Source organism: Gallus gallus, chromosome 9 (genome assembly GCF_016699485.2).
Source record: "Gallus gallus isolate bGalGal1 chromosome 9, bGalGal1.mat.broiler.GRCg7b, whole genome shotgun sequence".
Lineage (NCBI taxonomy): Eukaryota > Metazoa > Chordata > Aves > Galliformes > Phasianidae > Gallus > Gallus gallus.
Window position 1 is genome coordinate 3,130,063 of NC_052540.1, and position 21,683 is coordinate 3,151,745.

The following is a 21,683-nucleotide window of genomic DNA, read 5'->3' on the forward strand; positions in this document are numbered from 1 at the left end:
AGGAACTCTGGGAAGCCCATGCAAGCAGACAGCAACTTCTAACTGACCCCATGCAGCAGCTGTGCAGCTGAGGAGGGAGCAGTGGCTTCCTGGAGAGGTGACTGAATCCCTGCTGTGAGCAGTCATTTCATTTTCACTGCTCGAGCTGGAGGTAGATGGTGGTGAGGAGGCTTCAGCACACCCTGGGTTAGGAGACAGCTGTTGTATTCTCAAGGGAGATGGTGCCTGAAGCCTATTCCTTTAGCACCCCATCTCTTGTCCTCGTGATTTCAGCTCCAAGAGGGATACCTCCTGGGGAGAGCATTTACTGGTGGTAGGCCTGATGAAGGTGGGAAGAAAGCATCTCCTTTTAGAATTTGTAGCATTTGAGTCATTCTGCAGGAAATCAAGTCTTTTGAATGCAGAGAAATGATGGCTTGAGGAAAAAAAAAGTCTGGTTAAAAACCTGATTATCTGAGAAGAAATCAATTCTGGAGTGCTCTGCTTATTCCTGTGTTCTGGAAGGCGACATCTCATATTCAACAGCCTGTTAACATTTTACTTGTAGGGCTAAGTACCACCTGGTTCTGGCTCCAGACTGAGAACAACAGCAACAGCAATAGTTACTACTGGAAATTGTTCAGATGAAGAACTGCTCTATTTACCTATCAAAATTAAAGATGTTTTCTGGACAGTTAGGAGCCACCTTTGTTTCAAGCATGTGGAAAATAGTTTTTAATCCTAAGGGTGCCTTATATCCAGAGCTGTTGTTATTAGCCTGGAAAACTGTCAAATCAGCTTTTATAACCCTTTGCTTTCATCTGTCTTTGTTACTTCAGCAGTTCATCAGTGGGAGCTCATTGACTCAGATATCTTGTTTTGTATTGGATGCAGTGTTGTTTGTGTGATTTGTTTTTAAAATTATCTAGTGAGTCCTCCTTGTGTGTTATCCTGTGGCTGGCTGGATATGAGAACAAGTGCTGATGTGTGTTTTTTTGGGGGTTTGCCTTCCAAGTGGTTATTTCCCTACTCTGAAAATGCATATTGGGCAAAAAATGGGCACTTCTTTCTTAGGAACCCAGACTGACCCATCCCTGTTCCCTCAGCTGCAGGTCTGTGAGTCTAAAGAAAGATTTGTTATTTCTTTTCCCTTTCAGTTAATATATCCTATATCTTCACAAATATCTCCTCAGGGAGGCAGGTTCTGGCTGGGCTGGAGTTCAGGACAGGCAGAGGATCAGAGATCTTCATGCTGCTGGCAGTGAGGAACCGTAAAGGAAAGCTTTCCCTGGAAGGCTGTTACAGAGCTCTTCATTCTGTACTGGATGAACAAATGGTTCTTAATTCAGAGGTGTTCACAACTACAGAGCACTGTCTGAAGAGTTCAGTGCTGTAGACAAGCTGCTTAACAGCCACTTGAAATTTGCAGTGTTTTGTCGTCACACAGGGCTCAGCACATGGCGTAGAGGCGCCTGGTTTGCCATCTGGATGCTCATTCACTCAAGATCACTTTCCTTGGCAAAATGATGCTAACTTTTATTGCACCTTAGAATACTTCCTTCTCTGATTTCTTGCTCTAGTGGTACTACAGTAGTTTTGGCTCCATGTTTCTCATATATTGAACGAGGGCAGCAGTTCATGGTACGGTCACTTGAATTGCATGCATCCTTTGTTTAATTAAACAAGAGCATCAGGGCTATAAAACTAACCAGTAACTTGTGCAACCGTAAGAGCTTTCAGAGCTGCTTCTATACCTGTATATTCCAGCAATCTGAACCCCTCTGTTCTCCTTGGCTTTGAGAGGCCTTTCTGTTAGCAGAATTTGAAAGGTGTCTCCCACAGTGTGCTCAGCCACCAGTGTGTCTGTGATACAAGAATACATCCTGTGGTGTTGGGGAGGAAATGAGAGATGCTTCCATGCTCTGTTTCACATCTGGCACACAGCTAGTGGTGCTGCAACTTGGATGTGTCCTGTGCCTTGGGCACTGCTCAGAGGGTTCTGGGACTCAGCTGCTGTCTGCTCCCTGGATCCTGTCCTCTCCCTCAAGGAGAGGGACTCAAGGCAAAATACATTAACACAGTATTGCATTGGCACTTCTGATGTATTTCAGATCTTCAGTCTTCATTCCAACGATCCTCACCAAAACAAAACAAAAAAGGAAAGCTAGATATTGTTTTGGCTGTTCAGTTTTTAATGCCTCTGCATTCCTGTATTCTCTGTCCCTGTTTTGTAATGTTAAAATAAGGTTTTTGTATTTCCCTGCAAGACTGTGTCTTGCAACCTCTGTACTAACAAGTGCTCTGATCTTGGAGAGTCTTCATGAGGAGTGTAGCTGTGAGCCTATGAATTGTTAATGTCCCTCCAGCGATCTGTGTATGTAAATAATTGTGTTGCTCTCTCTTTAACTTCATATTAATTCTATGTCCTAGATCAAAACCAGGCTCTACGACTGTGTCTGGGCAGCACTGCTGTTGGGGCCCAGTATGGGGCTATCTCTGCTCTCAGCATCAACAACGACTGCTCCAGGCTCCTGTGTGGCTTTGCGAAAGGACAGGTAATTCCCAGTGCTGTTCTTCCTCAGGCAGTTACTGAGGGACTGTTTTAGTATAATCCAAGCTAAGTGCACTCAGTATGTAGCTGTTAATTGTTTTTTGTGCTGCATATAGAAAATCAGTGATGTGCCATCACACAAGGTGATGGAGAGATCCTCTTGGCAGCAAGTATTTTATACTGAGAACAACTTGCTTGCAGATTACAATGTGGGATCTGGCCAGTGGGAAGCTGCTACGATCAATAACAGATGCTCACCCCCCAGGAACAGCCATTTTGCACATTAAGGTAAAAGTTTTTTCTTTATTTTTTCAAAGAACCTGCTCATATTCAGTCACATCATAGAATCATAGAATAGCCTGGGTTGAAAAGGACCACAATACTCATCCAGTTCCAACCCCCTGCTATGTGCAGGGTCGCCAGCCAGCAGACCAGGCTGCCCAGAGCCACATCCAGCCTGGCCTTGAATGCCTGCAGAGGTGGGGCATCCACAGCCTCCTTGGGCAACCTGTTTCAGTATGTCACCACCTTCTGGGTGAAAAACTTATTTCTACTGTCTAACCTAAACGTCCCCTGTCTCAGTTTAAAACCATTCCCCCTCATCCTATCACTACCCACCCTTGTAAACAGCCATTCCCCTTCCTGTTTATGCACTCCCTTCAAATACTGGAAGGCTGCAATGAGATCTCCCCAGAGCCTTCTCTTCTCCAAGCTAAACAAGCCCAGATGTGCTAACTTGCTTTGTATAGTACTTGTAGATTTGCAGATGAGAGCAGCTACCTAGGGGTTATGTGGCATTAATATCCAGAGGTGAGAAAAGTGAGCAGAAATTTTAAATAGGAAATGGAGTATGTTGCTTGATGAAGCCATAGTATTGGCAGTGAGTTGCAGTATAACAAAAGACTTATTGTCTGTCCAATCTCTGATGCCAGAATCTGTGTAGGTTTAGATGCTAGAATACATGTATCTCCTGGTAGGAGCAGTGATCTTGTTGTTTCACCTTGCTTGAGGCATCTTAGGTCTGCTGAGCACCACGCATAGAACTAGAGCAGCATGTCTGGTGGAGCACCATGGCTCAAGGACAGCTTCTTACAGGCTGCATGGCCTCATCTGGCTTACCAGAAACATTTTGTTGACATGAAGTGCCTCTATACTGCTGCATCTGAAACACTCCCATCTCAGGCAGCTTTGTCCTATGCATAAAGATGCCTCTTCCCCTTTTTCAGATCCTTGTTCCTCATGGCTCCCTTTTCTTGCTCATAACCTGATGGCAGTACCAATGTTGAGGAGTACTTGGACCTTGCAATCCCCAGATGCTTGTGCTGTTAAGTGCTGGATTGCAGAGTCTTCCAAAAGGGTCCCTCAACTGTGTATGTGGCCCTTTCTTATCTCAGTTATTTGATTTCATTAGTAACTATGGATGTTTCTGATTTTTGCTCTATGACTCACAGCCCATTTATCAGTTCTGGCACCAACTTAGAGGCTTGAAGCTGTGAGTTGTTCTGGTAGCAGCGCAGATTTTGATGCCTTGTGGTTCTGAGCTGCAGTAGAATGTAGTGGGACTTTGATAACAAAATCTGGCAATGATGCTTTTAAGATCAGGGCAAAACACAACACCTTGCATTTCCCACACATCATAAAAAAAAAAAGCCATCAGTATTCTTGATGCTAAATGTTGAAAGTGTATTGCTGGTAGACATAGCACACAGAAGTAAATGCATTGAAAAATTCATGCTGCAGCATTATTTACAATTATTTTTTGTTTCGTGGCTTATTTGTTAATGCCAATTCTAATTTGTTTCTCTGCTCAGTTTACAGATGACCCGACACTTGCAATTTGCAACGACAGCGGTGGCTCCGTATTTGAACTCTCATTTAAGTAAGACAGCTCTTACCTGATAGAAGGTGGCAATGCAAGGAGCTAGTTGTAGGTCAGAACTTCTAAAACCTAAGCAAAAAAGCACAGGAACCAGTGAAACTGTTGTCTGAATATTGAAGGTACAGTTCAGGGCTGCAGTATAATTTCAGTTGAAGCAAGGCTGGTTAATAGTCAAATAATGGCTTAAGTTATTAATGTTTTTATTTAGGTATTGCCCAGGATATTGGCATTCCTGATTGACTCTTGGAAGTCATCATATAAGTGCTGCCTTGGTTTTCTTTGTGTAGTGAGAGCTGCCCCTCAGTAACTGCTCATTCTCCTCTTAGAGTCCTGAAGAGGATGTAGGACGAGGAGCAAGGATTGGGCTTCAAGCTCTGGGAACCTGATCCTGTACCCAGGCAGCTGTTTGAAACTGCTTCCAGCAGCATTCCAAATTCATCCCTGGAGCTGTGTGAAAGGCTTTTTGAGACAGTATTTATGAAGGATCATGCATAAGATTTCATGAAATTGTTAGGCTGATCTCCTCTTGAAAACTGTCTGTTAAGCTGATTGCTCTGGTTTGCAGGAGGGTTATGGGAGTGAGAACGTGTGAATCTCGATGTCTCTTCAGTGGCTCCAAGGGGGAGGTTTGTTGTATTGAACCACTACATGCAAAGGTTGAACTGAGAGACCATCCTATCACCCAGTATTCGCTGCTGGCCATGGCCTCGCTAACAAAGGTAACTCACTGCAGGTAGAACGCTTTATTATGTGAGAAGACACAAAGAAACTTCTGGTGCATCCTCCAGTGTTTTATTTTGCCTTTTTGTTTCTTTGAAGATACTGGTTATTGGCCTGAAGCCATCTTTGAAAGTGTGGATGACCTTTCCCTACGGTCGTGTGAGTTACAGAGCTAAATGCTTGCTTTTTCGTTGCTGCTATCAACAGTTCTTGTAGTGAAGGAGGTGAGATCAGGGCTAGGAGTTGGTTTTACTACTTTACCAACACACATTAAACTCTACATTGTGAAACTGCAGTTCTAATGTGTTGGTCTGCTAGGTGTAGGTTGTAGGCAGAGAGCTGAATCTCTTGAAGATGCTGGCTTTCTCCCAAAAGTAGGAAGGGAGGAGGAGCTCAGGAGCTGCTCAGCTTCTTGCCTTCTCTACTGCGGCCTGGAAGCCTTCACTGATGGGGTGCTGACCTGTTGTCTCAAAATCTTGTGTGTAGACCAAAGAACACAACCTTCTGCTCAGCTTTCAGCATGTTAAGGCGTTGCCTTATGCCCTTTGTGCACACCTGGCAAAGTCAGTGAGCAGCAGCTGATGAACTTCTCATGTCCTGCTACTGAGGGGCTGCCTTGCATACAGTCTGTGCTTTTTGTCTCTCAGATGGACCCTTCGAGCGTCCCCCTTCTGGCGTGGCACTTTGTGGCTGTCCAGAACTCAGTGAACCCCATGCTTGCGTTTTGTAGAGGTGATGTCGTTCATTTTCTTCTGGTAAGTTTGAATGTTTTGTACTGTGTTTCAAGTAATCACTTCTTATTCAGCTTACTGAGCCTCTGGCTCGTGGAATTCTAGTGTATGTGCATGCTAGGGGTGTCTGCAGCTTGCTACGGGCTTGGGAAAAGAAGCTGGTCATTGCTCTTCAGCAAGCAGTGTTGTCCTTCCTTGAGGATCTGGAGGGCTGAGCTCTGTGTATTCCAGAAGGAAGCATTGACTAACTTCACTTCATTTCCCCTGGATGTGGAAGAATGGGGATTATTTTGAGGAGAGCATAGGAATTTGAGATGCTATTTTGTTTTTTCATGTAAAACACAAGTCTGGAAAACTTAGATAAACCACTAAGAGACAACTGCTTTCAAGGCACATGTGTTCAGGTATGCCACTTTTACTGCTGAGATCTGCAGAAGTTGTATATGCAGGTTTTTTTTTCCCCTTTTGAAGATTTCATGTCTGAATTCAGTATGTGAGCAGTGCTCAGGCTTCAGAAAATAGAGTACTTTGGCTTTGGAACGCTAGGATGTTTAAGGAGCTGTTATGGCAGACTTCTGCAGTGCAAATGAGTGATTGGCATTTAATCCAGCAGAGGGCTTGTGTTTTTCTGCTTCCTCCCAAGAGTCAGTCCTCAGACCCCTCCTGTTTCCTTACATGAGAGCTTTGGAAGTGGGACATAGCACTCTGATTCAGAACAGTGAGTGCTGCTACTGCATGCTCAGCCTGCTCGTGTGAGCTGCAGGCCTGCAGTTGGTGTGATGCATTTGGGAACTGAGAGGCTGAGCTGAATAATGTGTTTCTCAGTCTTGTCTGATTTCTCTTTTAGGTAAAGAGGGATGATACTGGTGCAATACATGTCACTAAGCAAAAGCAGCTCCATCTTCACTATGACCTCATCAACTTTACTGTAAGTCTCAGTACTATTTGTTACACTAATTTTCTTGTAATTGTACTCAAGATCCCTTAGTTGTATGTACCACATACATGGACTGTGCTTATCTGGAGTTCAGTAATGGAGAATGTCTTTAAACTTGGGATTCATTAGAAAACTAGCCCAATTGAAACAGCAAGTAGCAATTAAGAGGCAAAAAATGAACAAGCAAAAGAGTAGTTGCATGTAGGCAAAATACTTCCTTTTTCTGGGAAGAAGGTAGCCTTGTGTAAGGCAAACAGGTATACAGGTGTTGGACCAGAGAGATTATCACATTACAAAGGAGTAATGAAATAAAGAGCTTACCCGTGTCCTGGGCTTGCAGAAGGGCTCCAAGAGGAGTGATCTTCATATAGAGATCCTTCCTCCTTGGGAGTCAGCCCTTAAATCGGGTCTGGGAGAGGTGCAGCCAGGCTCCACCCCTTCTGGTCACTCAGGTGAAATTGCATTCACCTGTGCCCCTGCAGCTGACTCAGCGCTCGCCTCAGGTGGTCAATCAGAGGTTCAGGCCGTGATTCAGCAGTTCCCATACACCTTGTTAAGGAAATATTTTCAAGAGCCAAAGAGAATTTAACAAGCAGTATTATTCCTTACTAAAGAATGCAAACTTCTCTGTTACTAGCTCAGTAGAATTCTAGTGCTTTTGTATATGGATGCTTCCTAACGTGCCATAATTGCTTGATTTCAACAACAAAACAGAATAGAGAGAATAAAGCATGAAAGACCAGAATACCAAGGCGGGCCTCCAAATCAGCTAGAATTTTCTAGAAGTTTGATTAGATTTAGCTTTGAAATGAGGAAGAATTGAGGAATGGTGAGGCACTGGAGCTGGTTGTCCAGAGAAGCTGTAGGTGCCCCAGCCCTGGAAGCGTGGAAGTGTTTGAGACCAGACTGTCCTTGAACTGATGTGAAACTTGTCACCACCCTCTGTGTAACACACTGGAACAGGTTGCCCAAGGAGGCTGTGGATGCCCCATCCCTGGAGGCATTCAAGGCCAGGCTGGATGTGGCTCTGGGCAGCCTGGTCTGCTGGTTGGCGACCCTGCACATAGCAGGGGGTTGGAACTGGATGAGCATTGTGGTCCTTTTCAACCCAGGCCATTCTGTGATTTTTATGAACAAATGTTCTGAAGTGCTTAAAAAAAAAGAAAAAGGGGGAAAAAGCTTTTTTTTTTTTTTTTGTAGGGCTTTGGTCATAAAAGTAGAAGTTTAAGAATATGGATGACAGGTGTTGACTTAAACTTAGATGCACTGCATCTTTTTTTAATACCTCTTGATGCTGTGTTTAACTTCCAAGGGATCTGAGAACAGGTTTTGTAGTAGTAGTCATGTTTTTGAGGCTTTTGGATGGAAAGTGTGCTAGAGCATAAATGGTGCACCAACAGGGTGAGAGCTGTGCTGGATTGCCATTTGTCTGCAGGTGTTGTCTTTGAAGAGAGGTCATTGTAGTTTTTCACAGTTTAAAAGCTGATATGTTCCAGGGGGAATCTCCCCATTGTTACGTTTGGAGTTATGCATGGTTGCTGTTTTGTAGTAATCGTGATTGGCATTGAGGTTTCTGGTGATCCTAGACGTTCTGGTGTGGATACCTGGGGACATGCCCAGAACTGGTTTAGTTCCCTCTAATGATGCATGTTGCTGAAATGTGCAGTTTGTTGCCTCTTTCAGTGGATAAACTCACGAACAGCAGTGCTTCTGGACAGTGTGGAGAAGCTGCATGTCATAGATCGTCAGACACAGGAGGAGTTGGAGACCATAGAGATTCCAGAAGTTCAGCTGGTCTACAACAGCAGCCACTTCAAGTCCCTGGCTACGGGAGGCAATGTCAGCGAGGCACTGGTAAGTGCAGATGACCTACTGGTATTTGCTAACTCCGTTTCAGATATGCTCTAAGTGAGAGAAAGTGGAGATTTGGAAAAAGGGCTTTGTGAAACATCTAAAAAATCATATGTGGTGTTGATTTAGCCAGCCAACAGGCAGTTTGTGTATTCATTCTGGGGAGCTGCTGCTCATTCAGGGGTAGACAATGGGACCTACGGTTGTTCATTCTTGTTTGAAATGCCAGCTGTGGATTTTTGCTCAATTCCAGACACTGCAGTGCCCTGTGTGACCAGGACTTCTGGTGACTGCCATTAAAACCCCCGACACGTGGCTTGAAAAAGTGATGGGCCCAAGTAAATTTTTCTTGTTAAAATGCTCAGCAGCACTTTAAGCTGCATTCACAGCAGAAGGCCGTGATATAAGAGCTTGCTTACTTACTCTTGCCCAGTAATCTATGCTGTTCTCTCCCAATCTTCATTATGTTGTTTTAATTACAGTGTTCAAGCATATATGTGTTTCTTGGAAAATTTTACAAAAACAAAAGGCAGTTTGACTTGCATGACATTTTTCTCCCTGCAGGCATTGGTTGGAGAGAAAGCTTGTTATCAGTCCATCAGCAGCTGTGGTGGCCAGATCTTTTACCTGGGGACTAAGGTAAGTGTAGGGAGTTTTTAATGGGAATACGTGACACTGACTTCTGTTCTTTTTACACTTACATCCTTGGCTTAAAGAATGTGCAACAGTTTGGTCTTAGCCAAGCTATGAGCTAAATAATGGGATACTTCTGCAGTATCCAGGTTTATGCCATTTCAAAGTAGGGTTAGCATGACTTTCTCTGTCCTGAACTTCGATTTCTATTTCCTAGACATGCTAATGAGTAAATAGAAGAAAATAAGAGGATAGGGAAAGTTAGACTCCATTGAATGGAGTTGATAGAAGGATTATCCTGTTTGTTTTTCCTGCCCTGCAGTGCAGGCACTCCATGAGACAGCAGAGAGGTGTGTTACAGGATGCTGTATGGAAATCTGAGAGTTGCTTTACTTTTTTTATTTATACCAGCCTGATCTGGGGGGTCTGTGGGATGCATGAGCAACTGTAAGTAAATAAATAATGTAGTGGGTTTTTTTTTTTTCCTTTTCTAGTCAGTTCATGTCATGACATTGAGGAGCTGGAGAGAGGTAAGTTGAGAGGAAAACTGTACAACTTGGTAGGTTTGAATTGCTTAAATAGAGCCTAGGAGGGAGTGAACTATAGAGCTATAGCATTCATGAAGCATGTTCTGAGCACTGTGTTCAGGATCCCTAATTGCTAAACAAAACCAGCACTGTAGGTATTCTGCTTTCCACAGTGGGATGCTGTGGGACTTCTACTTTCATGAGCTTGCAGGCTGAATAGAATCCTTGTTTTCCCAAGTAAGGCATACAATGCCTTACGAGGTTTCAGGTGCTGTTAACTAGGCAGAGTTGCCGTGCTGTATGGCTTTGAAATGCAAACCTCCTATCAGCCAGATAGGATACAGGAATGGAAGGAAATCTGGTTCCCTGTATTTTCTTTCCAGCTACTGCCAGAGCTACGTCATCAAACTTAGCAAAGACTACCTAGAAACTTTTATTGGATTTTTTGATCCTTGTTTCTGTTGCTAGAAGCTGTTTTGGATTATCATTTCTCTGGCAGCTGAAACCCTATTAATTTCCAGATTAAAGTTCTTAGTGATCTGTTTATATCTCTTTGTTGTTTTGCTGTTCTTTTCAACTGAGAAGAAAAGCATTTGTTTTCCGTTCTGGTTCATCACTTCAAACTATGTTTAATCACAGTATGCACATTGTCCATTAGACTTTGTTTTGCAAGGTTAAGCACATCTTTCATCACCCTCCCATTCCTTTCTTTTTCATAATCACCATTCTCTGCACATCCTCTGCACTTAGTTTCTTTCCCATGTGACTCTGGGTAGGATCTTGCAGTCCCATGCACAATGGCATCTGTTCTTCTCTGTCTCTGCCAGGTAGGTTAGGCCTTGTACCTCCTTGGGTTGCATTTTACTGGGTTGTTTTGGCTGTATAATGCCAGTGGCTTGTAGCACTCCTGAGATTCATCAGTATGTGACAGCCAAACTCTGCCTTCTGCTGTAGACTACTTGTGCCATTGGATTGCATTGTACTTCTCTCACCTGGCTTAAGAGAGTATCCTTTTGTTTTTTTTTGTCTTTGTGGTCTGCTGTCCCCGTTAAATGTTGGTCATCAGTAAATTCTGCTTATGCCAAGTTAGTTTACCAACTCATTATGTAAAAGGGGCTTCAAGGCTGTTTCTCAAGCAACTCAAACGGTCATCTTTTTTCAGTCGCACATTTCTACTTTTGGCAGTGACCTTCACCATTTTTTGCCTACAAAGTATGAACAGTTTATCTCTGTTATGGTACAGTTGCCGCTTTTGGTTACCAAGATCACTCTCCTCTTCTAGTTTTTCCCCCCCAGCCATTCACTACCACCTCTGCCAATGAGAAGTCTTGCTTTCAGCCATGATTTCATGTACTAGCTTTCATAGAATTCCAAAATCAATCTGAATGTACATGCTCTGAGTCAAACTCATTCTAAATTACCATGTGTTTTCTATAGTACTGGAGGCCTCTTTGTTGTAGGTGATTTACTCAAGAGTTGTCATGAAGCATGTGAGGTATTAGGGTATGAAGGTGAGAATTAGTTCTTCATCTGGATTTCTTTGTCCTTTTCAACTGTGCAGCAGAAAATGTACATCTGAGATAATTTTATTTGAGATGCTGCCCTTTACTGCAGTGTACAGTCAGCTTCAGATGTTTCCTATCCTCTTGCTGTCAGCAATCATGACCTGCTACTAGTCTAAGAAGGAGAGACGGCAATCTTTTCTATAACACTAAGATCTATTATTACTTATTTTAGAGAATTGATCACCTTCTGAAACAAGAGCGTCTCACTGATGCCCTGGCTCTTGCTTGGTCCTTTTATGAAGGGAAAGCTAAGGCTGTAGTAGGTAAGTTTTTGTTTGTTTGAATATTTCCAACTGAAACCACTAGGGAAAGTTTTAAACCTATGCATGTGCTGGTGCTGGCATCGCTTGTTCCAGGAAAAAAAAGGTGGAAGGTAATTAAGGAGAGAAATGAGGATACGTTGCTTTGGGTTTGACAGAAGCAACACCACTGATAGGACACTAAAGAAGCCAAACTGATCCATATACCTTTAGTAGACACCTTTTTTCAACTGAAAGTCAGACCTGATCTGTGCTGTGACTCCTACCTGTTGTTACCTTTCCATGAAGGAAATGGATCCAGGTGTTGAATAACAGTCAGCAAAATATTTCTAATGGCCATGTGTGACCTGTAGGTAATCTTCAGGGTGATGCACTCAGCTCTGGCAAGCGGGTACTTTTAACTGAGGCCTCCTCTGTACGACAGACTGAAAGTACTGCTGGGTTTTGGCACCATGTTTCCTATAAAGGCCAATGCTTTGCGAGCACCTGTCTCCTCGTGAGAAACAAATTCATTGTGTCAGGAGCTGCTGCTTGGATGGTCTGACTGGGATTGGGCAAACTGAATTTTCAGCAAGTAACTTTTGGTGGTTTTGACAGCTGACTCTTAAGGGTAAGGTCCTCCTGCTGTGAAATCGTTAGTATATGAAGATGTACCTTGTTTTAATGCATGGCAGAATGTAATTAAGCAAACTATTTGGAATTCTGGAAAATTATTGTTGTCTTCTGAGTTGGCATTTAAGTATTGTTTGCCTTTACAATGTGCTCCTTCACATCAGTGCATCCTCCAGCCATTGGCCTCCTATACACTCTGTGTCAGTTTTCTGTTAATTACTCTCAGATCTGGTCTTGTCATTCCTATGCTGGAGCAATCTTTAAGTTAAAAGAATAAGGTCTTATGAAAAATGGTGTGCTGAAAACAGATCACAAAACTCTGCATCTAGATATTCTGACCTCTGTATCTCAGGCTGTGGTATTTATAGTGCACTTCAGTGCTTCTTTTTTTTTTTCCTAACCCCTTCATTCTTTCCAGGCTTGTCTGGGGACACGAGCAAGCGGAAAGCAGTCATTGCAGACAGAGTGAGTCACTGATTTCTTCCTAACTAGATTTTCATGTGCACTTATGTGATGTTAATTGTGTTCCTGGAAGGAGCAGCACCTCTCCTCCAGAAGTTATCCCAGTTAAGTCTCAGAAGTATATACACATCTGTCTTGCTATGATTGTGAACAGCATTTTAGAAGAGGTAAAGGTGGGGATAAAATCTGCAGCATTAAGAAAGGAGATTGTGGCACCATTACCTTGGCCTTGAGATCTCAAAATCCAGCCTCTGTTCCCTTCACAGGGGGCAGAAACCCTTTTTGGAGGTAATTGCAGTTTCCTGCTGTTTGGTTGTTGAGCATTCATGAGTATGTAACTTTCTGACTCCCTGATCAGAAAGTTTGGTCATGTGTGCATGGAATAAATTTTTAACTGATTATGTTTCATTGTCACAAGATTGCATTTCTGGAAAGGATCTTTAAAAGACATAATTATTGCAATAATTATTCATCTGTACTTCATTCTTAGCACATGTTGTGTTTTCAGATGGATAAGCTCTGTTATTTAAGATACTGTAACTTAAGTTTTGAGTGGAAATATGGCCCCACTGAGTCCTGTGCTTCAGTTTGTGTTCCTCTGCCTCAAAATGTGCTGGCAGCCTGGCTGTGCAGTTAGTGTAGGCATTCAGAGCCTCCCCTGGGCCACTCCTGTTCCATCTCCTGCAGTTGTCTAAGCCAGCCTTGTTGTGAGTACTAGTTGTAGCCTCTTCCCTTCTTCCTTTCTGCCCACTGTAGTTTATGCCCAAACTGAAACAATAGGGTTTGCCAAGCAGCCAGCCCCCTAGTCAGGCTATTAAATGTGCTACCAAGCCAGCCTCTAGTGTAGGATGGGAGTGAATTTTTTTTGTTTCTTGTAATCCAGATGGTTGAGATTCTTCTCCATTATGCTGATCGGACTTTAAAGAAATGCCCTGACCAAGGAAAAATCCAGGTTATGGAGCAACACTTTCAGGTATGTTGCTCCAGAGGACTCTCTTGGATAGATCTTTGGAAACTCTTAATCAGAATTGCCGTAGAATCACAGCATGGCCTGGGTTGAAAAGGACCACAGTGCTCATCCAGTTCCAACCCCCTGCTATGTGCAGGGTCACCAACCAGCAGCCCAGGCTGCCCAGAGCCACATCCAGCCTGGCCTTGAATGCCTGCAGGGATGGGGCATCCACAGCCTCCTTGGGCAACCTGTTGCAGTGCGCCACCACCCTCTGTGTGAAAAGCTTCCTCCTAGTATCAAACCTAAACCTCCCCTGTCTCAGTTTAAAACCATTCCCCCTTGTCCTATCACTATCAACCCATGTTGATACTGCATTGCTGCAGAAGTTGCCTGCGTAACAGCCATGACCTGTTGGGGAATTCTTGTGTGATCAGTGGGAAAGTGGCAAGTCCATGTGTGACTGTGTTTGCCAGCAGACTCTGACTGGTGGAAAAGCTGTGACTGTGCCACTGTATTGGCCAGGCTTCATTTTGTGCTGTGCAGGATGTACTGTTTGGCAGGATCTTGGCCGGTCACCACAGCTTTTTTGTTCCTTCCCCAGGATGTAGTGCCTGTCATAGTCGATTACTGCCTCTTGCTTCAGCGCACGTAAGTCTGAGTTTACAAGTCTGTGTCCCGTGGCAGACCACCACCCCACGCAGCCCTGAGTGCTGTCTCCTATAGTATCACATTGTTCAGAGGAGTCATTTTATGACATGACGTAGAACATTACAGTTTAGAGGAAGGTTTGAAGATTGATGCTGAGGTTAGTGTATTCAGTACTCCAAAGTTCCTGTTAAGTTTTCACTGATGTGCTGAGAGAAAAAATCGCTTCAAATTTTCCCCCATACTTAACAACATTTTCTCTCTCTGTCAAAAATTGTTAAATTTTGGTGTTGTCATCATTTCTCCTCCAATAGCTGCTTTATTGTTGCAACACACACGGATTAATTTGTTCTGTGTAGCTGCCCCTGACTTGCATCTGCATGGGAGGTGAATGGGGCATTTAACTGCTGAGCTGAAGAAATAGGATTTAATTTGGAGTTCTCAGATAGTAGATAAATAGGAATATTTTAGTAATCTTACCTGATAACTAAACATATCTTCCTTTGTAGGGATCTATTGTTTAACCAGATCTATGATAAGATGAGTGAGAATTCTGTAGCCAAAGGAATCTTCCTGGAGTGCTTGGAGCCCTATATCTTAAGTGATAAGCTGATGGGAATCACAGCTCAAGTGATGAAGGACTTGCTTCTCCACTTCCAAGACAAGAACAGGTTGGAAAATATGGAAGCCTGCATTGTGCATATGGATATCACCAGCCTGGACATACAGCAGGTGTGTCTTCCAGACAAACACTGTACTGAGTTCCTCTGAATAAATGACAGCATCCCCTCTCTACTGATTCAGACTTCTTTTCAGTACAGCATAGCTTGTGGAAGACAGGGAGTCACCTTTCAGCAGACAAATTATATAGTCCAAATCTGTGGTGCCTTTTGGCCACTAATTTGTAACAGGACTCTGCTCCGTGTCCTTGCAGGTGGTCCTTCTGTGCTGGGAAAACCATCTCTACGATGCCATGATCTACGTCTACAACAGCGGAATGAATGACTTCATCAGTCCCATGGAGGTAGGAGAGATGCTCATTGCAGCCATTTGTTTGTTTGCTGAGCGTGCAGTCTTTGTGAGAAATGGCATTTTAGACTAATACATAATCTTCTCATTCAATATATATGTTCTGTTCTTTTTCATTCCGAGGGAGAAATCATATGTGATATATGCAGTTATTTGACTAAATGCATTTAAAAAGGGATTTGTAATTACAGTGCTTTAGTGCACACATTTTTCTTTGACAGTGTATCTGAGGTAGCAATGCTCTGCAAAGCATTGTAAAACTATGTGTAAGCAGCTCTGTTGCCAGTGTTGAGCCTGGCCTATGTGGCATGAGGTGCTCAGAAACCATCAACTTCCTGCCTGATGGGATTAATGGCAGTGCAGGCGTGAGAGGTCCTCATGCTTTCTTCTTTCATCCTCTGCTGACACAATAGTATATATTAATGCACATTTAAGAGTGCACAGTTATTTATGTACAAAGATCAGAAAAAAATGAATTTTGAAGCAGGGTTTGTTCTTAGCACTTGGGTAAGTAAGTATAGGATTCAGCGTAGTGCTGTAACAGGAGGCTCTGTTGGTGCTGCTGATCATGAAGATTTGCCTGATGTACCAATTGCTTTAGAAGCCCATAGATAAAGCATCAAGATATTTCACTGTGGAAGCACTGCTGCTGTTTCCTTAATAGTGCTAAAATCAAGAGCTTGATGCATCCGTGTTTGAAGACCTTAAACTGTTCAGTTTATAGGAGTTGTCCCATTTTAATTTCCCAGGAAGGAGGCTCTTCAGGTAGTTAGGATCTTAAAGAGACTTGTGGAAACCTAGTGCTGGCTGTACACATACAAATAACTTTTCTTGATTTCAAGAGCCAAGTATTCAGATTAAGCCTCGCTCAGTGTTCCCAAACTGGAGGCTCTGGTGAGCCTGCTAAGTAGCCTGAAGGTTTGCATAATCTCTGGTGGCAGACAGCTGAGGAACAGGAAATGTCCTGGTCTGTTATGATTTGAATGTTACTTCTGAGACCACCAAAGTTGTTGTGTTATTTTAAAGTGTGGCCTTTTGTTTAGGATTAGATCTGATTGGCTAACGGGTGTTTTTGTCATAACATCAGCTGGGAAATACATCTTTTGCCACATCTTGGTGTCCTCTGTTCTTGTTAATTAGAAGACATGGCGAGAAAACAGCTTCTCTGGGGAAGGTGTTCCAGTGATCTCTGCTTTAAAATCAAGTGGAATCTTTGCTCTGAGCCTTTCCAGCTGCCTGAACACTGCTCTTGTTCTTGTCTTTTGAACAGAAGCTGTTGAAAGTTATTGCTCCGCCACTGGATGCTGGGAAGTCTCTCACAGGTACAGTATTATTGCCTCTAGAAGAGTTTCTGGGGTTGGATGTGTCGGACATCACTGGTCACTTGCATGTGCTCCCTATTAGGGTCTTTGAGAAGAGGAAAGCACTGTAGTACTGCTTAGTGAAGCTGCTCTACTTACAGTGTGCAAAATTGTGTGCATGTCAAAGGAGATGTTTTGCTAATAGTTGGGGAAAAAACAATTGCCCCTCTGTATCTTGTCTTCTGAAGAAAAGGTGACTAATGACTTTTGTTTTGTAGATGAGCAGGTGGTAATGGGCAACAAGCTGCTCGTGTATATAAGGTAAGGCCATTTAGAAAGAATGTGTGCTGTTGCCTAGTGGTACCAGATTTTAACTCATTATAGTTGCAAAATCTTATGCTGTGTTGTTTCAGAGTCTGAGGGATTATGTGAAATATGACTACTTGCTATGGCTGCCTTAGTCACTATGGCTTGTGGCACGTCACAGAACCATGGAATATCCTAAGTTGGCTGAGACCCACAGGGTCATTAAGTCTAACCCTGGCTTCAGGCAAGAGCCAAAATCCAAGTGCTATGTCTGAGAGTGGTATCCAAACACTTCCTGAACTCCAATAGCTCAGGGCCATGCGTACTGCCCTGGGGAGCCTGTGCCACATCCATCACCTCCAGGTGTAGAACCTTTTCCTAACCCCCAGCCTTGCCCTGCCCTGATGCAGCTCCATTCCATCCACTTGGGCCCTATCATATGAGGGGATAGGTGGGGCGAAGTTGAATATTTGGAGCTGGTAAGCCAAGACTATGGCTTTGTCTTTAGAATTTGGTTTCTCCTTTATCCTGTGCGTGACAGCTATCCTTAGCAAGGAGTCAGTAGCCTGAGAAGCTGTATTTGAGCCCTTTGGGATAGCTGTGCGTACTGTATTTGCTGGAGGTCATTCTGAAATGGCCCAGTAGTGAGCTCCCCTTTCTGGAATCTATCCAAGGTCATGAACTTCTGATTCTGTATTATTGCTGCATCCTAAAATGCAAGAAAGATGACTGTTTTTTGTTTTGGGGGAAATCCTGAGATATCACTGTTGTGTTCCTGCTGTGAAATGACAGACTTTAGGTGCAAATCCATGCAGCAAATTGACTTATTGTGTATTAGCAGCAATACTGTCTGCAATACTTGCTCACATGATACAAAAAATAAATTTAAGAGCATCCTGAAAACTACATCAGAAAATAAAATGTTTTCTTCAATCTATTTAATGTTAGGAGTTAATTTAAAAACAAACAACCAAGAAACCCAAACAAACCTTTCCCTTCATCTCCCATAGCTGCTGCTTGGCAGGCCGTGCATATCCATTGGGTGATATTCCTGAAGATCTGGTACCTCTGGTTAAAAATCAGGTGAGCAACCTTCTGGAAGGACACTCTCTCATATGAGAACTTAAAAGAGAAAGCATGTGTCTTATTTCATGAGTTTCTGATTGAAAGCAATTATTAATCTGATGTCTGATAGTGGGTTTGTCGGAAAGAGTACCTGGCTGGAATCACAGTTAATTTGTACCAAAAGTATGACAAGATGTGCAGGTTGCATGCTGTGGAAGTTGGCATGGTGACTGCCAAGTAAATCTCCTTTGCTTATTTCCATCGGAGCCTCCAAGCCAGCTATTTCTTTCTCTTTAAGCTATGTCTGAATCTTGGCCCAAGGCAAAGCTTAACTCCTTTAGAGACGTCCCCAAGAGTTCATTGAAGTGGAAGATGCCTTTGATCACCATTTTGTGCTCATAAGAACATCTTTCCTTAATTCCTGGTTAATTTTACTGCTAAAATAGTTTCCTTTTTGGCACGTAGTATTTCATTGTAATTTCAGGGCTTTAAGAAGAGGTAGTGCTTTCTTTTTGGCACTTCCTTTTTTCAGCACAGCAGAACAGGTAGATGCTTTTGTTGCTAAACTAGAGCTTGTCGCTGTATATGTGTGGTAGCTCTGGGTTGTCGCAAACCCCTTCCTCGCAGTATGCCAGCCAGGCTGCTTCCTCTTGTCAGTCAAGCACTGGGCTGTTACCCTCTCCCATGGCCTTATCAAGCTGTCTCCTGCACGCTCTCTAGACCTGGCACAGCAATGACTGTGGCTCGAGGTCTGAGAAGCAGAAGCATAACCAGCAGCAGTAGTGCTGGGGAGGAGCCATCAGTGTATCCTTGTTACAATCTCTGATTCTGTTCCTGAGGGTCTGACTTAAGTAACATCATCTGTCTCAATTCTTAAATCCAGCACTTTAGCTACGTTATTTTTATTAGATAGTTTTCTTACTAGTTCCTAGCTGGCAGGAAGGTGCCAGGTTCAAGGAGGCCAAGTTACACAGGAAGGCTGTGCTTCTCAAAGTCAAGCTGCTAATCCTTCCTGGCTTCTCTGTCACCGTTCTCTGTCACCGTTCACAAGTTAACTCAGAACAGGAATGAATGAGAAAATGAGACATTTCCTGGGGGGTGGCATTTTTACTGTCCTAGGAAAGCATATTGCCTGTCAGTTCCCCATGGGATCCCTGTGTGTACCTTAACACACCGTGACAGACACTGGCCACCCTGCAGCCCTTCTACTGGCAGGTAGATCTCTTGGGAGCTTTGACCAGCACAGGACTGGGACAGCTGGAGCTGTTCCTGTTTGTTGCCTTGGAAAGGACTGGACACCTCTGTCAGTGGCAAGATAAAGGCAGTTACTCTCATTTTTGAAAGGCATACTCAACTTGCTGAAATTAGGAATTCAGCAAAGGAGTTGGATAGCACTTGTGTCAGTTTTTGCAGCCCCTCAAAGTGAGGGGGGCACATTGCTTGGCTCTTCCCAAAGGAACTGCTGATGAGGAGGGGAGCTGTGCCCTGGTTAAGGAGCAGCTGCACAGCTGCTGAGGAGAGCTGCCAGCATGAGCAGGCAGTTAATCTAACTTCAGACAGTTCAGTCTGCAAGAATGAGCCTTAATTTTTGGACGTTGGTTGATAAGTTGGCTGGTGAGCCTAAGGAAGGGCTTTTTCTCCTAACAAGCATCAAGAAACATCATTCAAGCACAGTGATGGACTGCTAATGTATTTTAAAGCCTAAGTGCAGAGCAAGTGGTGATGCTGCTTTCCAGTGTGCTTGCAATGTCACTTCTCTGAAATCCATAGGAAACCTGCAGTGTTTTCATTGCAGATCTTCATTGCAGATCTTTGAGTTTCTCATCCGGTTGCATTCAACGGAGGGATCTGTGGATGAGGAGGTCTACCCTCACATTCGTACCTTGCTGCACTTTGACACTCGGGAATTCCTTAATGTCCTTGCTTTGGTAAGAGACTACTGATTTCTTCCAGGAGAACAGTGCTGCACTCGTTCTTTCATTATCTGTGTTGTGGTTGCATGATCTGCAAGATTCCGTTAAACAGAAGCTTGTGTTTTAGCTAAACCAGTAGTTACTGGCTTGATACAGGAATGGTTTTGATGTGCATTCTGTAAGGTATCAGAGGAGATCATAATAGTCCTTTATGTCCTTAAATATACACTGATGAACATGTGATGCACTCTATAGTGAGCACTCTGGAAGCAGAGGCCATCTAAACCATAGGTAAAACAAGAGTAATGTATTTGTAAATTCCATTGTAGTACTGACATCTTTCTCCATTTTTCTAAGCTTCTTGAATTTCCTCTCTCTATTTGGGCCTCTTAATTTGATTAACTGTGTAAGAACTGTTGTAGTAGTTACAAAAAAGCAAGTTGTGTCTTGGAACCTGCTGCTAGGTAATATGCACATGAAGGGCTTAAAAGCATTGTCAGCTTTGCACTGGGGCTGCTGCTTCATGGTGGCTTACATTTCTGGGGCTGCCAGTGGACATCATTCCTAAGATGTCAGTGTTTTTCACCTCATGCAGACTTTTGAAGACTTCAAGAATGACAAGCAAGCTGTGGAATATCAACAGCGCATTGTGGACATACTTCTGAAAGTGAGTGTGCCTAAAAATTAACCTGTGCTTACATCTGACTGATTGTATATAACTGCAGTAAAGCCTGTAACATAGATTAAGGCTTTCCAGTCCCTCACTGGGTGACACCACTGAGTCAGTGGGCTTGGATTCACCATAGCCAAGGCTTGTTGGTTGTGTGTTTCGGAGTGAAGCTACATGACATTAAATGAGACAGAGAGGTCTCTATCCTATCTGTGATTACACCTGGGTTGTGTGTTTTGTTGTTAGGATCCTTCTCTCTGCGCTGTTCAGTTAATTTATATCTGCTTCTCATTGGATTCCACTCCCTCCTTCTATCTGAGCAGAAAAGCTGTCCCAGGAACCTTGTGCTTGGCAGGATGCCACTGCTCTTCTGATGAAACCCTGCTCCCGTGTCTGCATGTGCTGTGTTTGGGATGTAACATGCTCAGAATGACAGGCCTATCTTTAGGAGATGGGAGAGAAGGGGAATGTCAGAGTTATCAGGCTGGTGCTGTAGAAATCACTTGTCATCTGCAGACTGTGTTCCTTAACAATGTTCTCATTAAAAGCTATTGCTGCCAAATGCCATTTGGTTTCCCCTTCAAAGCTGTCAGCATTAATAATGAGTAACTCCGCTTGGAAGCTGTTTATACATAAACATATCATAAGCAGTGTTTCCCTGTCGCTGTCATCATTGATAGATGAAAGCAAGGGCAGCAGTGAGTGAATTCAGTGACAGAGCTGCGTTGGGTGACCTTCTGTGGGGAGCCTTCAGTGAGCCCTGCTGAGTCGGGTGCTGCTTTTGGGATGTTAGCTCTGTGCTGGGTTAGCCCATGTGTTGGTAGCTGCTGTCAGCAGGAGGTGGCACACTGCAGCTGTGCTCTGGACTTACTGTGGGGTGTGTCTCTGCAGCACGATGCAGGCTGTGAGGAGTTGTTTGTAAGTACTCTGTGCTGCTGGGCACGTCGCAAATGAGTTCTGTCCTCCTGCAATGGAGCCCAGCACTGCTTCCTGGGAGGCAAAGGAGGGCAGTTGCTGAGAAGTGCTGCAGGATGAGATGCACCTGCAGACAAACACCTTGGTGTTCTAGAACCCAGACTCCCTTTGTCTGGAATC

The 21,683-nt window shown here is 43.6% G+C and overlaps 1 protein-coding gene and 1 long non-coding RNA gene across 6 annotated transcripts in view; one reads left to right on the forward strand and one right to left on the reverse strand.

The window, feature by feature from the left end:
• Positions 1-21,683, forward strand: part of VPS8 (VPS8 subunit of CORVET complex) — a 71,394-nt gene that overhangs the window by 13,840 nt on the left and 35,871 nt on the right. For 4 of the 5 annotated variants that reach the window (XM_015277164.4, XM_426694.8, XM_040706140.2 and 1 more), the window contains 21 exons: positions 2,410-2,534; positions 2,732-2,818; positions 4,342-4,409; positions 4,975-5,128; positions 5,229-5,288; positions 5,777-5,884; positions 6,708-6,788; positions 8,481-8,651; positions 9,213-9,287; positions 9,776-9,811; positions 11,546-11,636; positions 12,664-12,710; positions 13,591-13,680; positions 14,261-14,307; positions 14,814-15,036; positions 15,239-15,328; positions 16,604-16,655; positions 16,913-16,955; positions 17,951-18,023; positions 19,814-19,933; positions 20,514-20,585. In XM_015277164.4, the coding sequence (XP_015132650.2) occupies positions 2,410-2,534; positions 2,732-2,818; positions 4,342-4,409; positions 4,975-5,128; positions 5,229-5,288; positions 5,777-5,884; positions 6,708-6,788; positions 8,481-8,651; positions 9,213-9,287; positions 9,776-9,811; positions 11,546-11,636; positions 12,664-12,710; positions 13,591-13,680; positions 14,261-14,307; positions 14,814-15,036; positions 15,239-15,328; positions 16,604-16,655; positions 16,913-16,955; positions 17,951-18,023; positions 19,814-19,933; positions 20,514-20,585 (1,913 nt within the window). Of the gene's footprint in view, positions 1-2,409; positions 2,535-2,646; positions 2,819-4,341; positions 4,410-4,974; positions 5,129-5,228; positions 5,289-5,776; positions 5,885-6,707; positions 6,789-8,480; positions 8,652-9,212; positions 9,288-9,775; positions 9,812-11,545; positions 11,637-12,663; positions 12,711-13,590; positions 13,681-14,260; positions 14,308-14,813; positions 15,037-15,238; positions 15,329-16,603; positions 16,656-16,912; positions 16,956-17,950; positions 18,024-19,813; positions 19,934-20,513; positions 20,586-21,683 lie in introns of those variants that run through there. The other variant, XM_046898775.1, reaches the window with a different exon arrangement.
• On the reverse strand, positions 18,939-21,639 carry LOC121111540. Its single transcript, XR_005862484.1, has 2 exons — positions 21,460-21,639; positions 18,939-20,009 (listed from the first exon to the last, which is right to left on the reverse strand). It is a non-coding gene; the product is annotated as an uncharacterized LOC121111540 (long non-coding RNA).